Source organism: Bubalus bubalis, chromosome 2 (genome assembly GCF_019923935.1).
Source record: "Bubalus bubalis isolate 160015118507 breed Murrah chromosome 2, NDDB_SH_1, whole genome shotgun sequence".
Lineage (NCBI taxonomy): Eukaryota > Metazoa > Chordata > Mammalia > Artiodactyla > Bovidae > Bubalus > Bubalus bubalis.
The window spans coordinates 151809782-151828933 of record NC_059158.1 but is presented as its reverse complement, the minus strand read 5'-3'; the positions used below and the strand labels follow the sequence as shown (position 1 = coordinate 151828933).

At 32.6% G+C, this 19152-nt stretch overlaps 1 protein-coding gene across 6 annotated transcripts in view; it reads left to right on the top strand.

The window, feature by feature from the left end:
* ERBB4 (erb-b2 receptor tyrosine kinase 4) overlaps positions 1-19152 on the top strand; it is a 1279207-nt gene that overhangs the window by 947236 nt on the left and 312819 nt on the right. For all 6 annotated transcript variants that reach the window (XM_045164586.1, XM_045164583.1, XM_045164587.1 and 3 more), the window contains exons 10-12: positions 5529-5602; positions 6648-6738; positions 8426-8625. In XM_045164586.1, the coding sequence (XP_045020521.1) occupies positions 5529-5602; positions 6648-6738; positions 8426-8625 (365 nt within the window). The remainder of the gene's footprint in view (positions 1-5528; positions 5603-6647; positions 6739-8425; positions 8626-19152) is intronic.

Below are 19152 nucleotides of genomic sequence, written 5' to 3'. Positions count from 1 at the left end.
TGCAATGAAAATGTCAATATTTTTATGTTATATTTTATCTATTTGTCTATATCACTACCTAATCCCTAAATATTAGTGCTACAGGCTACAGAAAAAGAATATCACTCACATATTTCAATTCAAGACCTACTGTAAACATATAACAGTTCTAGAAGCAAAACAATTTAACACATTATGAATAAATATGTCAAATAGGAACAGCAAGATAAATAAAACAAATGTTCCTTTCTATTCAAATAAATTACTTTAGGTCTTAGTACATAAAGCATTTCTTTACTTTAAAATGTAACTATAGATGTATGCCAGAAATACCAAGACGTGTTTCTTGTTGCTGTTGTTGTTGTTTGGCTTCTTTTTGTTTTTTAAATATGGTCCAGATTTAAAATCTCTTTAAAAAATATGCACATGATTATTCTTGCGTGGCAACAATCTGTTGGAGCTGGGTGGTACTAGTCATTTGAGATGGGACACATTTAATTGAATTCACCATAGTTCCCACTGGCCCTCTAGATCCATTTACTTGTTGTATTTGCCTTCTTGGCTCCATTGGGTAAGAGGCCTGGGCCAATATTTAAGTTCATCTATATAATTTAACATATGCATATCATTTAGTAAAACAAATATCCACAATTTAGGTATTTTGTAAAACCAAATATCACTGTGCATGAAAGATCATATTATGTTAACAGTGTCTTTGGAGAAATAAGAAGACACAGGCCATCAATTCACATTGACTGCTTCCACATGGATATATTAATAATAAATGAATGGACCTCAAGTCCATCTGCGTGGGGAAAGATTTAAAAACATAGTCTCATGAATTGCTTTAGACAAGTGATTTTTATTACAATCAGGCCCAACATCCATCATTTTTATATTAGATTTTGAAATAAAATTTAATTCATTTTAAAATATTAATTTAAATTTTCAATTTAAATTCATTCTCAATTTTGAAATAAAAGTCATAGATTATGTACTCTACCTATAAACATAGTTTTATAAAGTCATTATAATTGTAATTTAGAGAAGAATTTCAAAAAGTAATGTTTAATAAAATATGTATTGATAGGAAAATGATCAGCTACTTTTTGTCATAAAAGTTTGGATTTATAGGAGGGAAGATTAGAAGTCACTCTGTACATGAAGTATGGGGAAATAAAATGCAAAGAAACAGATGAACACTGGAATATTGTAGTATGAATAGAGGCAACATTACTACAGAATTATACACAAAATATGATACACTATGAAGTTTGTGCACATGAGTTTCTAAACTGGGTGAAGCATTTTAAGGCACTTCAAGACATAAAGCAATCTTTTGCTTTGAAAGGTATTTAACTTGGCTTGAGATGATTACTAAATCCTGTAGTGTCCCTCAATCTCAATCATAACTGAAACCTCTTGATGGATGTCCCAGGTGACCATACATTCACAAATATCAGCAGAGTTATAAAACATCAGACTAATCCAGACTTTCAAGGAGAACACTAAGTGAAAAATTACAAAAATCAACTCACATGAATTAGAAATAGAAAGGTAAGCCAAGTTTCTCTTAAAAATAAGAGTCAAATGTTCTACTTGATTAACTTGATCCAGACCAGACTGGAATTTGGTTTGAGTCTCTACCATGGACAATCGACATTGAACTGTGCGGTTTCCATGTCAAACACTCAGTGTCCTCCCATATGGAGTTGAGAACTGGATTAAAAATAAATAACTACCTCCTCTGGGTATTGTAGGCATTCAAAGCAACTATATGTATATATTTTTAAGTGTTTAGTCCAATATGTAGAATAGAGTAAATCTTAATAAATGGTATAAAAAAGGAAGAAAAAGATGGGAAAAGGAGGGAAAGAAGAGAAAGACAATGAAAAGTAACAAAAATAAAACAAAACAAAACAAACAACAAAAAAAAACTAAAGCCCCCCCAACCAGAATTAAAGAAAGTTTAAAACATTTAGAGAAAAAGGCAGTTCAAAAGCAGATCTCAGTGACTATATCTAGTATTTGATTTATAGCACAGCATATAGTGTAACAGATATTATTTCACAGACTATTGGAAACTGAATAAAGTCAAATTTATCTTTATGCCAATATTTACTTTATGACAAATCATACTTCCTACCTCAGGTCTTTAATTATAGCAATTAAATGTAACATTATAATTAATATTATTGTGTCTTGAGCATAATATATAAGGTATTTTCAGGACAAATATATGTATGAAAGATGATATATTCCTCGTTCCTAGTCTCATGTCAACATGAAACATATTCTGAAGCCTTACTCTTTCATCTTAGGGTATTAACATAAAGTTAATTGAGTAGATCTCAGATAGTTATGTATAGGCACATGTGTATTCATGTATGTAATGTGTATGTGTATAGACAGAGAGATTTTGGAGGTGAATAATATGAGATATTATAAACAGAAAGCTTTTAGTAAATTAACAAAATGGTTTATTCCACTTAATTCTCATTATCCTCAGTCTTCTAACTAACTAGATTTTGATAGGTTGAATCGTTTGATTAAAATAGCTAGGGTGTTTCTTTAAACTAATGGAAAGGAAAAACCCATAATTAAATGAGATTATACATTTCAAAATCAAATTTCTGCTAAAAATAAATTTACTGTGAAGTTGTCATTAAAATGTTAATGCATGAAAGAGTTCAAGGAAATATTCACTTTATAGCACAATACCACCCTTGGTAGAAATAAAGTAGACACTATTATTTTCTTATTTAGAATGGAAACTGCAGGCAAAATTCAGTGTTCAGGGTTATCATAGGATTTCCTTTCATGTTTTGTCATGTCTAACAATGCTCATGTGCGTATGCTAAGAGCAATAAAATGCTCACCAAATAAGCATACCCATGCTGTGTCACAATCTGACACTAATAAGAAAGTGCTTAGATGAAAGACTTGTAATGATGATAGATAATGGGAAACAGATTATGAGTTTGGTGGAAAAAATAATGTGATTTCAATGGAACTGTGAAAATATGTTTCTCTCCCTTTATTCTGAGCTTTATTGGGTCACCAAACATACTCACAGAGTGGACATAGTGTTTGTTTTCATGACCCTACATTTAGCTTGGAAAGTTCTCAATTTTAAAATACTATGGATTTCAAGTGACTTGATGGAACTCCCTAAGGTTCCTTTGAAGGCGGTAAGTGGGATTCTGTCAACTTATTTTATGAGAGTCCTGAATCTCTAAATTAAGTATATAAAATTTCTGTGGTCCATTGGGTTTCATGTGAACAGTCTAGCATTTATTTCAATCCTGGCAACCTGTAAGTGTTCTCAGTAAAAGTTTGGGCTGACCCCACTACTGCATGTTTGCCCTGCACTTTGAGTGTTTCTCAGTAAAGCGAGAATATTTGATTATGTTACTAGAGCTGTTCTATATATTGCTTTACATCAAAGAACAAATGTAGAAAGCTCATTCTACTACTGCAGAACTGGCATTTCCCCTGCCTATGGAAGTCTTTGCATATTAGAAAATTACAGCAACCAGAGTTTTCCCATATAATTTTGTGACCCATATTCACCAGATTTCCCAATAATTTTGTGCCCCATATTCACCAGAAGCATACATATTCATTCCATATATCTTCAGTTTCAAATAGAGCAAATTTGCCAGAATATTTGAATTAAACTTTAAGCTTTCGAAATGTATTCATGCCTCTTTAAGGAAAATCTTAATTGTTTATGTGTGAATTACAGAGAAACTCATTTATAGTGTTTCCAAGTCTTTTATAACATGCCATGTTAAACTAATAGTACAGTATATAGATTACACTTCTTGATTTTTTTACTTGGAAGTAATAATTTCATCAAGCAAAGCTTTTTAAAAAAAAAAAAAAAAGATATGGGATTGTTCACAGTATAAATGAACATGTTTATGACCCAAGCTAAGAGAGTCAGTACAAGGCAGTTTCAGAGATCAAGGTTGCTGAACTAATACTGAATTTCCAAAGGCTCTAATGACTGGATAAATAAAAGCCAGTGGATTCAGACTCAAATTCTTGAAAGACAGGCCTATGTATTTGTCAAGGATTGCAGAACACCTCAACTGATAGCCTCCAATGGATCATGTTTCCTAGGTTATATTCCCACATGAAAAAGAGGGTTCTCAGATACTGCTAAAACAACAGATATCCACAGCAAGGATAAAATTCAGCTGATTGCTAAAGATGGATACAAACTTCTAAAAAGCCTCGTTAGTTGAATTTAGAAGTTTGATCTTTCTTGAAGAAATGACCAATATATGGAATTTAATTTTTCTCTGAAGAGTATGTGTTAGTATGAGGTTTTTACTTGACCAGAATAGCACAGAACGCCTTTTAAAGTAATAAAACCTAAAAAATTTACTATATGTTACTTAAGAAAATATGAAGGTAGTGCTTGAATTACTGAGAAATGTTGAATGTTATGTTTATATTTGGCTTAATATTTAAGTATGCATGGTCAACATGTTTAAATGAAAAATATTTTCTTAAGACAAAAACTTCTAAAAGAAATCCATCAACTATTTAATATTAAAGGTATTTTATATTTATTTTGGAAAGACAAGGCAATTATGTATCAATAACATTTATTTTAAAATATATGTATGCATTAAGAGATGGTATTTTTAAAAATCCTCAAAATGCACAACACCTTTTGAGTATTCTTAAATTTATGATAAATTTTATTTTCAAATGTTAGTGTAATTCATATAGATGAAAGCTAATAGCTCCTGTCTTATGAACGTAAACATAAATAAATCAGATAGGAGCAAGATTGCACTCATAATCAATGTGAAGATACAGAAAAAATGTTTACATTCTGTATATTTGTTTTTATCCTTCTTATGACATTATATCCTTCTTATGAAATTACAAGTTCTTTTAGCAGTTTAGTATGCTTTGAGAAGCCCAAAAGTTAGTTATTCTCACCATAACATAATTTATTTGCAGAGTATATTTTCCCAGTTGAGAATAGACTTTTAAAGGCAAAATAAAACAGTTAATAAATGAAATTGCTATATGTGGAGATTTCTTCAGGAGAGTCAAATTTAACCATTCCACTGGATCTAGAATAGCCTTCAATCAAAAATTTATATTGTGTCATAAAAATGTCCTCAAAGTACATTTTGATCCCCTTCCACATCTTGCATAGAAAAGTCTGGATAAAACATTGCTAAACTTCCTGTTGGACTTTGCTGGTGGCTCAGTGAAATAGAATCCACCTGCCAATGCAGGAAAAGGGGGTTCAATCCCTGGGTCAAGAAGTTCCCCTGGAGAAAGAAATGGCAACCCACTCCAGTATTCTTGTCTGGGAAATCCCATGGACAGAAGAGCATGGTGGGCTATAGTCCCTGGTGTCACAAAAGAGTTGGACACAGCTTAGGGACTAAACAACAGCAACCTTCTATTGCTAATTAAAGTTCAATTTGAATGGAATAATTGCTGTCACATTTCTCATATTTTTCACTCCTTTATCTAATTTTAAGTTTGACTTCATTATTTTCTTGATTTTCTAGGGACCCTTACAATGCAATTGAAGCCATAGACCCAGAGAAACTGAATGTCTTTCGGACAGTCCGAGAGATAACAGGTAATATTTATATGAGTTTGTTGTGCTATAAACTATGGGAATTTTAGTGTTTTGTTGAAAATATTACATAGTATTGGAATTTTCAAAGCAAATTCTAGTTTTTTATTTTTTTATTTTTATTTTTGATGATAAAGTATTTGTTTATTATCATGAGTGTATTATATTCATGTTATATGATTTTCTAAGCCAATCAATAATCTTGTATTAGAAATTTACCTTCATGCAAACAAGATTTTTGAAAATTTACTCTAGTTTTTTAAAAAAAATATTATTTAAAATGATGAGTGTCTTAATTCCTTAGCATTTGTGCACATTTTGAAAACTGTAGAACTAGAAAAATAAAATACCCTTGAAATTTTGATGTTACTGTTTTTGAAAATGTCAGTGGGTCTTTGAACCCATGTTTGTTTGTTTTTTTTCCTATTTACTTTTCACAATGTTACTGTTGGAAATGAGTAACATGTAGGATTCATTTAACACATGTTTATTGAGGACCTGATGTTTTCAGCACTGTTAGAGTGGATGATATGGGGACTATAGACATGAATTAGGAATGAGCTTGCTATCAAAGAATGTAAAATCAGGTGAGGAAGGTTAGGTATAAACATAAATGTCAGGATTCAAGATGGACAGCTGATGTTGTAAATGTACAGAGAAGATGGCAAAAGATTTTAGGAAAATTGAAGCAATATTTTTCTATGTATCTAGTTAGACTAAATATCTTTGCTTTTAGAAGAATGAATCCAATTAAGAATCATTTCGATCTTTATACTATACAGTGATATGATTCTGTGTGTCTGAAAAACACTCATTCTTCGTGTTCATTATTTTGAGATTCATTAACTATTGAGGATTCCAGTCCAGAAACTTTGGGTAAGACATTGAATCTTGAAAGAAAAAACATGAGATAGAATGGTTCAAAAATGGGAATATTTTTTGTCCTTTTCTTGCCTTCCATTTTCATCATATCTCCAGAATAATTAGTATTAAACACTGTTACTAGGACAATGACATTCTGAATTTTTGTTACACCTATGTTTTGTAGGTTTCTTGAACATACAGTCATGGCCTCCAAACATGACCGACTTCAGTGTTTTTTCTAACTTGGTAACCATTGGTGGAAGAGTACTCTATAGGTAGGTGTATATGTAATATTAAAGTAATATTACTGTTTGACAGGTATGGAGTACATAATGTGAAACATAAAACAGTAACTTCTTTTCAGTCATATGTTATCATAAGTAAAAGATAGAGTTGAGTAACTTGGTAATGGTGTCTGTGTATGGGATACAAATGCTATTTTAACAGGAAGTTCTCTTTTGGTTTCTGAATCTATCATTTGGACAAAGTGTCATAGCACTGATGTTTTAGAAATTGGTTCACCACCCTACATGCAGTGCTGGTTAATAATGGACAGAAAATCAGGGCTCAGAAGTTTTTATTGTTCTAAAGTTCTAATGTCAGTATTTTTATTCGTATAATAAAAATATGTTTTATTTATTAAGCTACTGCTTTTATTTTACTTTAGAATTCATCTGCATGAAATTTTTATTTATGAACAGTTAAAAGTTGATTTATATAGGGTGACTTAGCTTAATTTTTCTACTTAAATCTGAAAGATGTCAAAAATCAATACTGTCATCAAATACTCTGTAATTATAGCTCACAGGAAGTCCATTGAATTAAATAGATATATCTATAAGAGATTCTAAAATGTAAATGTAATAAAAAAGGATAGTGCTATGTGGAACCAATTTTTACTATCCATTGAATAAAGTATTGTAAGTCTCAGTCAAAGCATTGTTATGCTCATCATGAGCATAATTGTAATCAACAATTAGGAGTGGTCATGATGGGAAGAAAGAATTGAGAGGGCGAATTACATCCCAGTTCACTACACACACACATTATATAAATGTGTATTATAGTTCATCTTTCATTTATATATATATATAATACATGCAAAAAATCTGAGTGTTAAAAGTAAAGCAAATTTAGATTTATAAGGAAGCAAAAGGGGACAGATTTGATCTCTAAAATAGAAAATAATGTTCGTAAGTTGATTGAGATTTGGGAAACAGTTATTCTTTAGAGAATGAAGAAAGAATTTAATTACAAAGTTGACCATGTTGAAATGAAAACAGCATCCTTGAAATGATAATTTGTTTCCACAGTGTAGTTACTTAACTTTTAGAAATGCTTTCTCATTTATCCAAGCCTTCTGAGTATTTATTTTAAGTTTTAGTTTAATTTTATTCTTATCTTTAATTTTTGACATCTTCTTTCTGTATATGTTTTTCAACTATTATAATTATATTTTGTTTGCTGAGGTATAAATTAAAGCTAAATATCCATAGTCATTTCCTGTGATATATACCCTCTAAAAGTCTGTCTACATTTATTTAATAGAGTAGAATTAATATCTTATTTTGGATAGGTGAACAATCACGCTATCAACATGTATATAATTATTTAGTCTTAATCCAGGATTTCATTCTTGATGAATTTAAGATTGTGAAAGGCAGTGAGTAGATATGTCAGTGGTACATATGTACACAGAAATAGAGATATCACTGATATTCATATTTCTAAAAGATGGGCTTTTTTGAGAGGGGAGTCAAATGATTACTTTTGAAAGTGTCAGTGAATAGCGTTGTAAAGAAATAATGTTCGGATTACAGGTTTATTTATTTAATCTTTTTTATGCTCTATTAACATTCTTTTTGGAGTAAGATATGACAACCGTATTTTACTTGAATAATGCATGTCATGGCCAGAAAACAATTACTATTTGTTTCATTTTTTCCCCTCCCCTCTCTTTAGTGGCCTTTCCTTGCTTATCCTCAAGCAACAGGGCATCACTTCTCTACAATTCCAATCCTTGAAAGAAATCAGTGCGGGGAACATCTATATCACTGACAACAGCAACCTGTGCTATTATCACACCGTTAACTGGACAACACTGTTCAGCACAGGCAACCAAAGGATAGTGATTCGGGACAATAGGAAAGCTGAAAACTGTAGTAAGTACCCAGACAATAAAACCTAGAAACCTTAAACATTTTTTTTTCTATTCTACATTGTGTAAAACAATTAAAAATGATAGGTCAGGATTGTCCTTTTTTTCTCAACACTTAAAAAAGGTTGGTATAAAACAATCAGATGGGTGACTTTTATAACATATTGCATGTTTTCATTATGTATTTCATGTTCTCAAATCTTGCCTGATCTTATAACCTTATATATAACCTATAGAGATTTAGATTCAACAGGTGTAAGTAGAACCTGGGAATCTAAATATTTAATAGGCGTCCCAGGTACTTCCTCAATTTCAATCAATTTGTGGAAATCCACTCTTAAATTTTCTGTTTACTCTTTGTTTCAATGAATTTGGTGACATAGAAAAGCAAAATATTTGCCATTTAGAGGTGGTGGGGGAAAAAAGGACATTTTCTTTCGAAATGTGTAAAAATGCTCTTCTAAAAGTTTGCCATTCAAGAAGTAAGTTCATTTCATAAATTTGTTTTTATAGTCATGGAGTTTTCTTTTTTCATTTATTTTACTGCATATTATTTCTTCCATCATTTCTTTTTCACTCAGAAGCAAACAGTGTTTTCATGAGTACATTTTTTTTTGCTTTTATTTTTTATTTTTTTATTTTATTTTATTTTTTAACTTTACAATATTGTATTGGTTTTGCCATATATCAACATGAATCCGCCACAGGTATACACATGTTCCCCATCCTGAACCCTCCTTCCTCCTCCCTCCCGGTACCAATTAAGCCATTCCTATCTTATACTTTGATATTCTAATGATTAATACTTAATTCTTCCCTGTTTTTCTTCTTAGTAATACTTTCTTCTACATCCTATAGGTGACATACTATGAATATAGTACTGATTTACTTATGATAAATATAAAATAAAAATACTTAGAATTCAAATGATCTGTTAACAAATGCATGTTCTTATTGTGGTCATGATAGATCGGTCCTTTTTAAAAGTTTCATTTCTTATTTTTCTGTTAGTAAGTCTTGCTTCTTGGATCTCAGCATCAGAACAATCACAAGGGTATCACATACAAAATGATTAAGTTCATTAAGCATCCTAATGAATAGTACAGGACACATTTAAAAAATGTAAACTCTTAAGAAGTTAACATGACTTAAATTTACCAGGTTATGTGGTCAATTAATTATTTATCTGTATCCCACCTTGTCCCAGAAAGGGTTTAAGCCAGTTTAGGTTAGCAATTTTTATAAAATATTACATAATTTGTGAGGAATTCACACTTTAGTTCTCTTGGATCCTTAAATACATTTTCCAGAGAAAATAGATCTACTTCAACATGATTTCAACATGTAATTCTTGTTTTGAGTGAACTTAAGTTCTTATATATTCTTCTGTTCCTAATAGAATCAAGAAATATAAAATCTTATTATATATCAAAATATGCATATCCACATTGAATGAGATTTATCCTTTTATTGAGCCTAGATTGTTTCCTTGGTTTTATATATTTCTGATTCCTGACAGAAAGCTTGCTCTTTTTTTCTGTAATACCTAAGGTTTTTATCCCACATTACTATATGTGTTTTTGTACATGCCCCAAAGTAGATTATCCATGGAAATAAAATAAAATATTTTTCAACACTAACATAAATATTTCTCTAAGTCAGAATTATACTCTTATTTTCTCTCACTTTGAAATTCTTTGTACACTGAAATTTTTGCTTTTGAAAAAAATTTTAGTACACTGAAAATTTTGTTTTTGAAAAAACAAAACAAAATGAAAATAAAACAATAGTATTACTAGCTTTCAAAAATAAGATTTAACCATGAAAATAAAACCTGAAGAAAAAAATAAAAGAATAAGAGAAAAACATTATTCTTCTTTGACTCATTTAATCATTTCTCAAGTCCTTTCTTTTACATTTTGTAAACCTGAATAAAAAACAAATGGGAAAAGAAAATGTAGAAAGAAACTAGCTATAAAAAAGCAAGATAGGAAAAATTTATGCAATTATTCCTTATTTCTTTAAGACTTCTAAAATTTTCAAACCAAAAGAAGATTAATAATAATAACCTAAAATTTAACATGTTCTTCAGCTTTCAGCATTATATCTCTTGGACATTTAGCCACTTTTAAAACTGTGAACATATTTTATTGTTCTGTAGAGTTACAGTTGATTTAACAGTTTGAAGAATAAATTAAACAGTTTGAAGAAAGCAGCTGTGTGGTGCTGTAGAATAAAATTAAGCGTTTTATTTTTCATTTTTAACATCTTAGAGTGAAAAATGTTTGCATGAAATCCATTTATCAAAATTTGAGCTTCGGTCTCATAGTACATTGGATCCAGCATTCTTAGAAATGTAATTATCCTATATAATTGATCTCAGAAGTGTTGCTGATGTACACTGTACACTGAGCCTACAATGGCACCCACATGCAATTGAGACCATTTTATTACCCAGTATTATCTGCAGTTCAGTTCAGTTTAGTCGCTCAGTCGTTTCTGACTCTTTGCGACCCCATGAACCGCAGCATGCCAGGCCTCCCTGTCCATCACCAACCTCCGGAGTTTACCCAAACTCATGTCCATAGAGTTGATGATGCCATCCAGCCATCTCATCCTCTGTTGTCCCCTTCTCCTCCTGTCCCCACTCCCTCCCAGCATCAGGGTCTTTTCTAATGAGTCAGCTCTTCACATGAGGTGGCCAAAGTATTGGAGTTTCAGCTTCAACATCAGTCCTTCCAATGAACACCCAGGACTGATCTCCTTTAGGATGGACTGGTTGGATCTCCTTGCAGTCCTAGGGACTCTCAAGACTCTTCTCCAACACCACAGTTTCAAAAGCATCAATTCTTCAGCGTTCGGCTTTCTTCACAGTCCAACTCTCATATCCATAAATGACCACTGGAAAAACCATAGCCTTGACTAGACGGACTTTTGTTGGTAAAGTAATGTCTCTGCTTTTTAATATGCTATCTAGGTTGGTCATAACTTTCCTTCCAAGGAGTAAGCGTCTTTTAATTTCATTGCTGCAATCACCATCTGCTGTGATTTTGGAGCCCCCAAAAATAAAGTCAGCCACTGTCTCCCCATCTATTTCCCATGAAGTGATGGGACCAGATGCCATGATCTTAGTTTTCTGAATGTTGAGCTTTAAGTATCTGCAAGTGGGTAAACTTAAATATTGTTTCATTTTAAATTGTAGATACTGCATTTTTAGACATTATTTCTTAGTATACCACACACGAGATACACACAAGCACATATACATATTCATTACAAGACTTGGATACACAGACATACAGCATAAGGTATGTATTTATATACTCACACAGCACATATACATGTACTCTACCCTAGAATACATACACATGCATGCACACAGATAAATGCACATACCTACAGTCACCATAAAATACTCTCATCTAAGTCTATATATCAGCTTGGTAGCTTAAAAGAAAAAAAAAATAGCCTTGATTTTAAAGTTATTTTTTTAGTTCAACATGACTTAAAACAGTAATGACAATAAAATAAAAACTTCACCTCATCTGTATAGTGTATAACTTGAGCAGTCTTAATCTTTTAAGTCAAAAATTTCTAAGTAGACTTCATGGTTTGAAGAGATTGAGAGAAACACCAGGGTATGAAAAGCTGGAACATTTTTTGCCTCCTTTATTTTTATGGTTTTGGGACAAAACAGTGCTAGTTGGAAGGAGATTTAGACTAAGTTTATAATAGTGTTTGAGGTTTCTGTAAATAATTAAGCATAAACATTTTAACACCAGAATATAAACAATGAAGAGATAAATATTAACCAAACTTTCATAATCTAGTTACATTTGAACTGATACATCTTCATTTTAAAATTATTTGCATGAATGCACTGAAACCCAACATAAAGAGAGAAGCCATATTCAATAATTACCTTTCAAAATGGAAATAATTTTATTTTTCTAATTATCATAGTATTTTTATCATCATTAGAATATAAAACAATAGACATATATAAAATAATACATACTTTTTGGTAAATAGATAAATAATGAAACATTTGTTTAGAAGCCATAGCAATTATAACTATGCTACTGGCATGAAAACAGACATATACACCAGTGGAGCAGAATCAAGAGTCCAGAAATAAAACCACATGGAAGTTTAACTAATACTTAATAAGGAAGACAAGAATATTCAATAATAAAAGGATAATTGATCAGTAAATTAAGATGGGAAAATAATGATATTCACATGCAAAAGAAAGAAATTGCACCCCTATCCTATACTACTCACAAAAATGAACTCAAAAAGGATTAAGGACTTAAGCATAAGCCCAAAACCACAATATTCTTAGTAGAAACATTGAAGATTATAGATTTCTTGACATTGGTTTTGGTAATGACTTTATGGATATGACACTGAAAGCAGAATCAACAAAAGCAAAAATAAGTGGGACTACATCAAACTAAAAAGTTTATGCATAGCCAAAAGAAAAACAAAAGCAATCAACAAAATGTAAAGCAAAACTATCTAATTGGAGAAAATATTTGCAAGTCATGTATATGATAAGGCCTTAACGCAAGTATATATAAAAGTATATAAGGAACTCAAAAACTGGATAACAAACAATCTGGTGTAAAAATATGCAGAGAATGTGAGCAGATGTTTCTCTAAAGAAGACATGCAAATAGCAACAAGTCATGAAAAGGTGCTCAACACTCATCACTAATCAATGTGTGTGCTAAGTCACTTCAGTCGTGTCTAACTTTTTTCGACCCAATGGACTGTAACCTGTCAGGCTCCTCTGTCCATGGGATTCTCCAGACAAGAATACTGGAGTGGCTTGCCTTTTCCTTCTTTAGGGGATATTCCTGACTCAGTAATAGAACCCATGTCTCTTACTTCTCCTGCTTTGTCTGGCAGGTTCTTTACCACTAGCGCCACCTGGGGGTAGCGAAATGTTAATGCAAGTTGAAACCGCAATGAGACATCAATTTCTGTTAGAATTGTTATTATCAAAAAGCAAAGAGATAACAAGTGCTGGTGAAGGTGTGGAGAAAAGGGACCTCTAGTACACTGTTGGAGTGAATGTAATTGAGGCAGTCATGATGGAAAGTGATACAGAAATTCCTCAAAAAATTTAAAATAAAATTACTATATCTAGCAATTTCACTTCTCTGCATCCTCATGTTCATTGCAGCACTATTTACAATAGACAAGATATGGAAACAATGTGTCTGTCAACAGTTGACTGTATAAAGCATGTGTTGCATGTATATAGATTGATATATACACACAATGGCATATTCAGCCATAAAAAAGAAGAAAATCCTTCCATATGTGGCAACATAGGTAGACCTTCAAGACATCAATATTAAGTGGATTAAGTTAGACAGAGAATGACAAATATTGTATGATAGCACTTTCATGCAGAATCTAAAACCATTAAACTCACAGAAACAGAGAGTAGAATGATAGTTGCCAGAATCTGAGGAGTAGGGGAAATAGTAAGATACTGGTCCAAGTGTATAAACTTTAAGTTATAAGTTCTGGAGATCTAAGGTTCAGTTCAGTTTAGTTCAGTTGCTCAGTGGTGTCCGACTCTTTGTGACCCCATGGACTCAACTCCCAGAGTTTATCTTAACTCATGTCCATTATGTCGGTGATGCCATCCAACCATTTCTTTCTCTGTCGTCCCCTTTTCCTCCCACCTTCAATGTTTCCCAGCATCAGGGTTTTTTCAAATGAGTCGCTTCTTCACATCAGGTGGCCATAGTATTGGAGCTTCAGCTTCAGAATCAGTCCTTCCAATGAATATTTAGGACTAATTTCCTTTAGGATGGGCTGGTTGGATCTCCTTGCTGTCCAACGGACTCTGAAGAGTCTTCTCCAATACCACAGTTCAAAAGCATCAAGTTCTTTGGTGCTCAGCTTTCTTTATAGTCCACCTCTCACATTCATACATGACTACTGGATCTAAGGTACACCATAGCAACTATAGTTAACAAAATTCTATTTTATATTTGAAAGTTGCAATGAGAGTAGAGATTTTATGTTTCCACCACCACAACAACAAAATAGTAATTATATGAAGGATGTATTAAATTAACTTATTGTGATCAACACTTATATGTGTATCAAATCACATTGTACATCTTAAATTTAAGCAATGTTAGAAGACTAAAAACTTTTATCTCAGTAAATCTGTAAAAAATAAAACATGATCATAATTGTGCAAACTTTTAAGTCTTTTTATATAATGAAAATAAACATAATTAAAAGAAAAGAAAACAGAGTTTATCAGCTCACAGAACTGGGAAATGCAAGGGGGATATTCCTTCAGGCATAGATGGCTCTAGGGGTTAAACATTACCATGACTCAATTCTTCGACATTGCCTGATTCTGCTTTCTTCATAGGTCAGCTCTCTTTCTTCATTAGTTGCATTGACTGCAGCCATGAAATTAAAAGACATTTACTCCTTGGAAGGAAAGTTATGACCAACCTAGACAGCATACTAAGAAGCAGAGACATTACTTTGTCAACAAAGGTCTGTCTAGTTAAGGCTATGGTTTTTCCAGTAGTCATGTATAGATGTGAGAGTTGGACTATAAAGAAAGCTGAGTGCTGAAGAATTGGTGCTTTTGAACCGTGGTTGGAGAAGACTCTTGAGAGTCCCTTGGACTGCAAGGAGATCCAACCAGTCCATCCTAAAAGAGATCTGTTCTGGGTGTTCATTGGTAGGACTGATTTTGAAGCTGCAGCTCCAATACTTTGGCCACCTGATGCAAAGAGCTGACTCATTGGAAAAAAAAACCCTGATGCTGGGAAAGATTGAGGGCAAGAAGAGAAGGGGACGACAGAGGATGAGATAGTTGAATGGCATCACCAACTCAATGGACATGGTTTTGGGTAGACTCCAGCAATTTGTGATGGATAGGGAAGCCTGGCGTGCTGAAGTTCATGGGGTCACAAAGAGTCAGACACGACTGAACGACTGAACTGAACCATGTGTACAATAGATAGCTAGTGGGAAACTGCTGTATAACACAGGGAGCTCAGCTCAGTGCTCTGTGATGATCTAGAGTGTTGGGATGGGTCTTGGCTCAAGAAAGAGGAAGTGTATGTATACTTTTAGCTGATTCACATTGTTGTACAGCAGAAACTAACAGACATTTTAAATCATCATCCTCCATTAAAAAAGAAAAATTCAGAAGTCACTAATGTTTATCCCTGCCCAGAGCATTCTCCAGGGTTATGAGTATGGGTAGAATAGCCCTACTTTCTCTCTCCCAGCATCTGTGTTGTGGAAAGAACCCTGACTGACTCTGCTTGGGTCAAATATGCCTATCTCTGGACAGTTCAACTATTTTCTCTCTCCCACCAACTGTTCAAATATGTTTTTAAGTCAGTTCCTTCAAAGCATTTGAAGTGATATTCTATAGAAAGTGTTAGTTGCTCAATTATGTCCAACTGTTTGGACCCAATGAACTGTATGTAGCCCGTCAGATTCCTCTGTCCATGGAATGCTCCAGGCATGAATACTGAAAGGGTATCCATTCCTTTCTCTATGGAATCTTTCTGACCCAGGGGTAAAACCCTTGTCTCCTACTTTGCAAGCAGATTCTTTACCATCTGTGCCACCAGGGAGGCCTCATAATTTCTTTACTTAAATCCTTTCATTAATTTCCTACAGATCTTTGGCCAAAGCAGAAAAGCCTTTAAATGGCCAATGGTTCCTACATACTCTGGCCATTGTTCACCTCAGTGGCTCATCAGATATTCCTTTCCCACTCAATGTGCAAGTTCAATATATATATAGATAGACAGATAGATAGAGATTATTTATATATATAAAGAATTATTTATCTAGTGCTGTCTTCATAACCAGGCTGTAAGCACCTTATAACACAATATGTATGCTATTTCATATGTCCTTCATATCCCAATTTCTTAGCAGTGTCCAGCATAAACTAAGAAGTTTCTCAACAAATACTTCTAAAAGTAAACACATGGGTATACTTGTTTATTTCCACATTTCTCTTAAGTACATTTATTGAGGGCATAGATAAATAAAAAACTGCATTATATACTATATTATATAGTATATATTGGTAATATGATGTCTAATTTTCATCATTACCTGGAGAGATAGATGTTATTATTTACTTACAGATAAGTAATATGTAAATAATTGCCCAAGGCTACATGGCTAGTCATAGAGTAAGGATTTGGTCTATGTTGATCCAATCAGAAAAAACTGAACTATGACAACTAAGTCATCTTTTTCAGCTTTCATAAAAAAAGATTAATGGTATCTGCCCAAAAACATTCCAAGTCAAACCCATGCCTCTACATATGGTAGGTAGTGCAAACAGCATATGTAGGTGGTCTTGTACAATGAAAAAGAAGATACTATTTCTGCCTTTCTGCTTGCAGACAGGTACTTCATTTCAGTGTTTTGAGCTAGTTCATTTACTTTCACACATGAAACACATAGCAAGATCCATTACTTAAGCTTGCCTCTATTTTAATGAAAGCAAGTTCAATATTCTCCATAAAGGTCAAAATAATAAGCACATTATTATCTCTTCAAAATTTTAATAGACAGATACAAATCAGATGATATAAAGAAAAAAAAAATTTGCAGTTTCCAAAAAAACAGAAGTTAAAGGTTGCCTAATGGCTACATTGCTAAGGTTTCTTTAGAGTTCTTGATGGTGTTTCAAGGTAAGCCACCGAATAGGCCTTTTACTCCTTCCTGTGGGACTATCACCCTGGAGGGTCAGAGAGCTGTTGAATTCTTGGTACTGATTGAAAACTTCTTTTCTCTTAAGAATTTCAAAGTAGTTTCCTTGGTCTTTTGTTCTGTGCTTTGTGGAGATGTTTCCCAAGGTTTCACTCAGCAGAGTGACTTTTGGAAAGAGTGAGAAGAAAGTAATTATTATGATTTCCTGCTTATTATTGCTTTCCTCCAATAGATACTGTTTCCCAGATTCAAAGCTGCTCTGAAATTGAGCATCTAAATACAGACTAAGAAAAGTAGCAGGTAAAGAAAAGAAGGTAGGAGTTTGAGTGACACTAACACTCTCTTCTTTAACTAATGTCAAAGGAGAGAACACAAAATCAAAGGAGAAGGGACAAGAATGAGAGTAATTTTTTCAAGCCCCCCAAAATTAATGTGAATAGGTGAAATAAATAGATCAAGGGATTGATGGACTATCATGAAACGGGCAGTACAAAGGTGTACTGATGGTTTTATCAACGTCCTAAAGGAAGAAACTTAAAGCATATTTAAGGCCTTGGACAGAAGTTGATATACGAAGAATATGAGGCATTGATTATATTTTCTACAAGGATAAGAAAGGGAGAGATTCATGATACTCTGCAGTATGATTTTGAATATAATCTGCTTATCTTTACAAGTTGCTTTTATAATATAGCTATTGTTTTTTTTTCCTTAAGGTTTCTTCTGATAATTATATTTATACCATAAGCAAGTGCATACAAAATTTGTATATACATGTATATATGTGTCAGAATATGAAACACTCTATCAGTAACCTTAAAATGTCTCAATGCTTATAAAATGGGCATTAGTTCATAATATTTTAGTATCTCTGATCTTTTCCTCCTTACTAATCTTCATCTGTTGTATAAAATTTGATTTTACACATTTATATTCAGTCAGCTTGATTGAACTCTCTTTCTTATTCCTTACACCTTTATAAATTAATGGGAAGTTACTTGTACATCTAGGAATCAGTGATATGAGACTTATATTAAGATTTCCTTTTTACAGACATTTATTTTATACAGTGAAAGATCCCTCTTGCTCTGCATTATGAATGAATCAGAAGGAGAGACCTCTTGCTATTTGTTAAAATCAGTGTAACAGCTAAACTGTTAGCCTTTCCTGAGTAAAATATCAAATCATTCAATTTTTGAATAGTTTCCCCAAAAGGTGAAAAGAATAATTACAACATATGCTATCTTAATTTAAGACATGGAATCAATTAAGCGAAGTCCACAAACTTTATAAGTTAGCTAAAATAGTTAATATTATGAGAACAACATTACTTTAAGTTTCAAGAAAACCCTGTGTATAGTCACTGTTTTTCAGATTATCTTTTTAAATTATTTTAATGTTTACTGCAAACACAAACTATATCATTAAAATAGCACATTAAAAATGTATGTAGCTCAGAAGCCAAAAAGCAAAAGAGATAAAATGAAAGAATAAAGAATTTGATTTTCCAAAATATGTTATTAAAAAGGGAAAAAATGAGAAGAGGATAGTTTGGATAAATAGTAAAATCGATGATTTTTAACTACAATGATCATAGTAAAGATAATTGGTTACATACCCTAAGAACTGACTCATGCAAAAGACTCTGATGCTGGGAAGATTGAGGGTGAGAGGAGGAGAGGACAACAGAGGATGAAATTGCTGGATGGCATCACTGACTCAACAGACGTGAGTTTGAGTGGATTCCAGGAGATAATGAAGGAAAGGGAAAGCTGATGTGCTAAAGTTCATG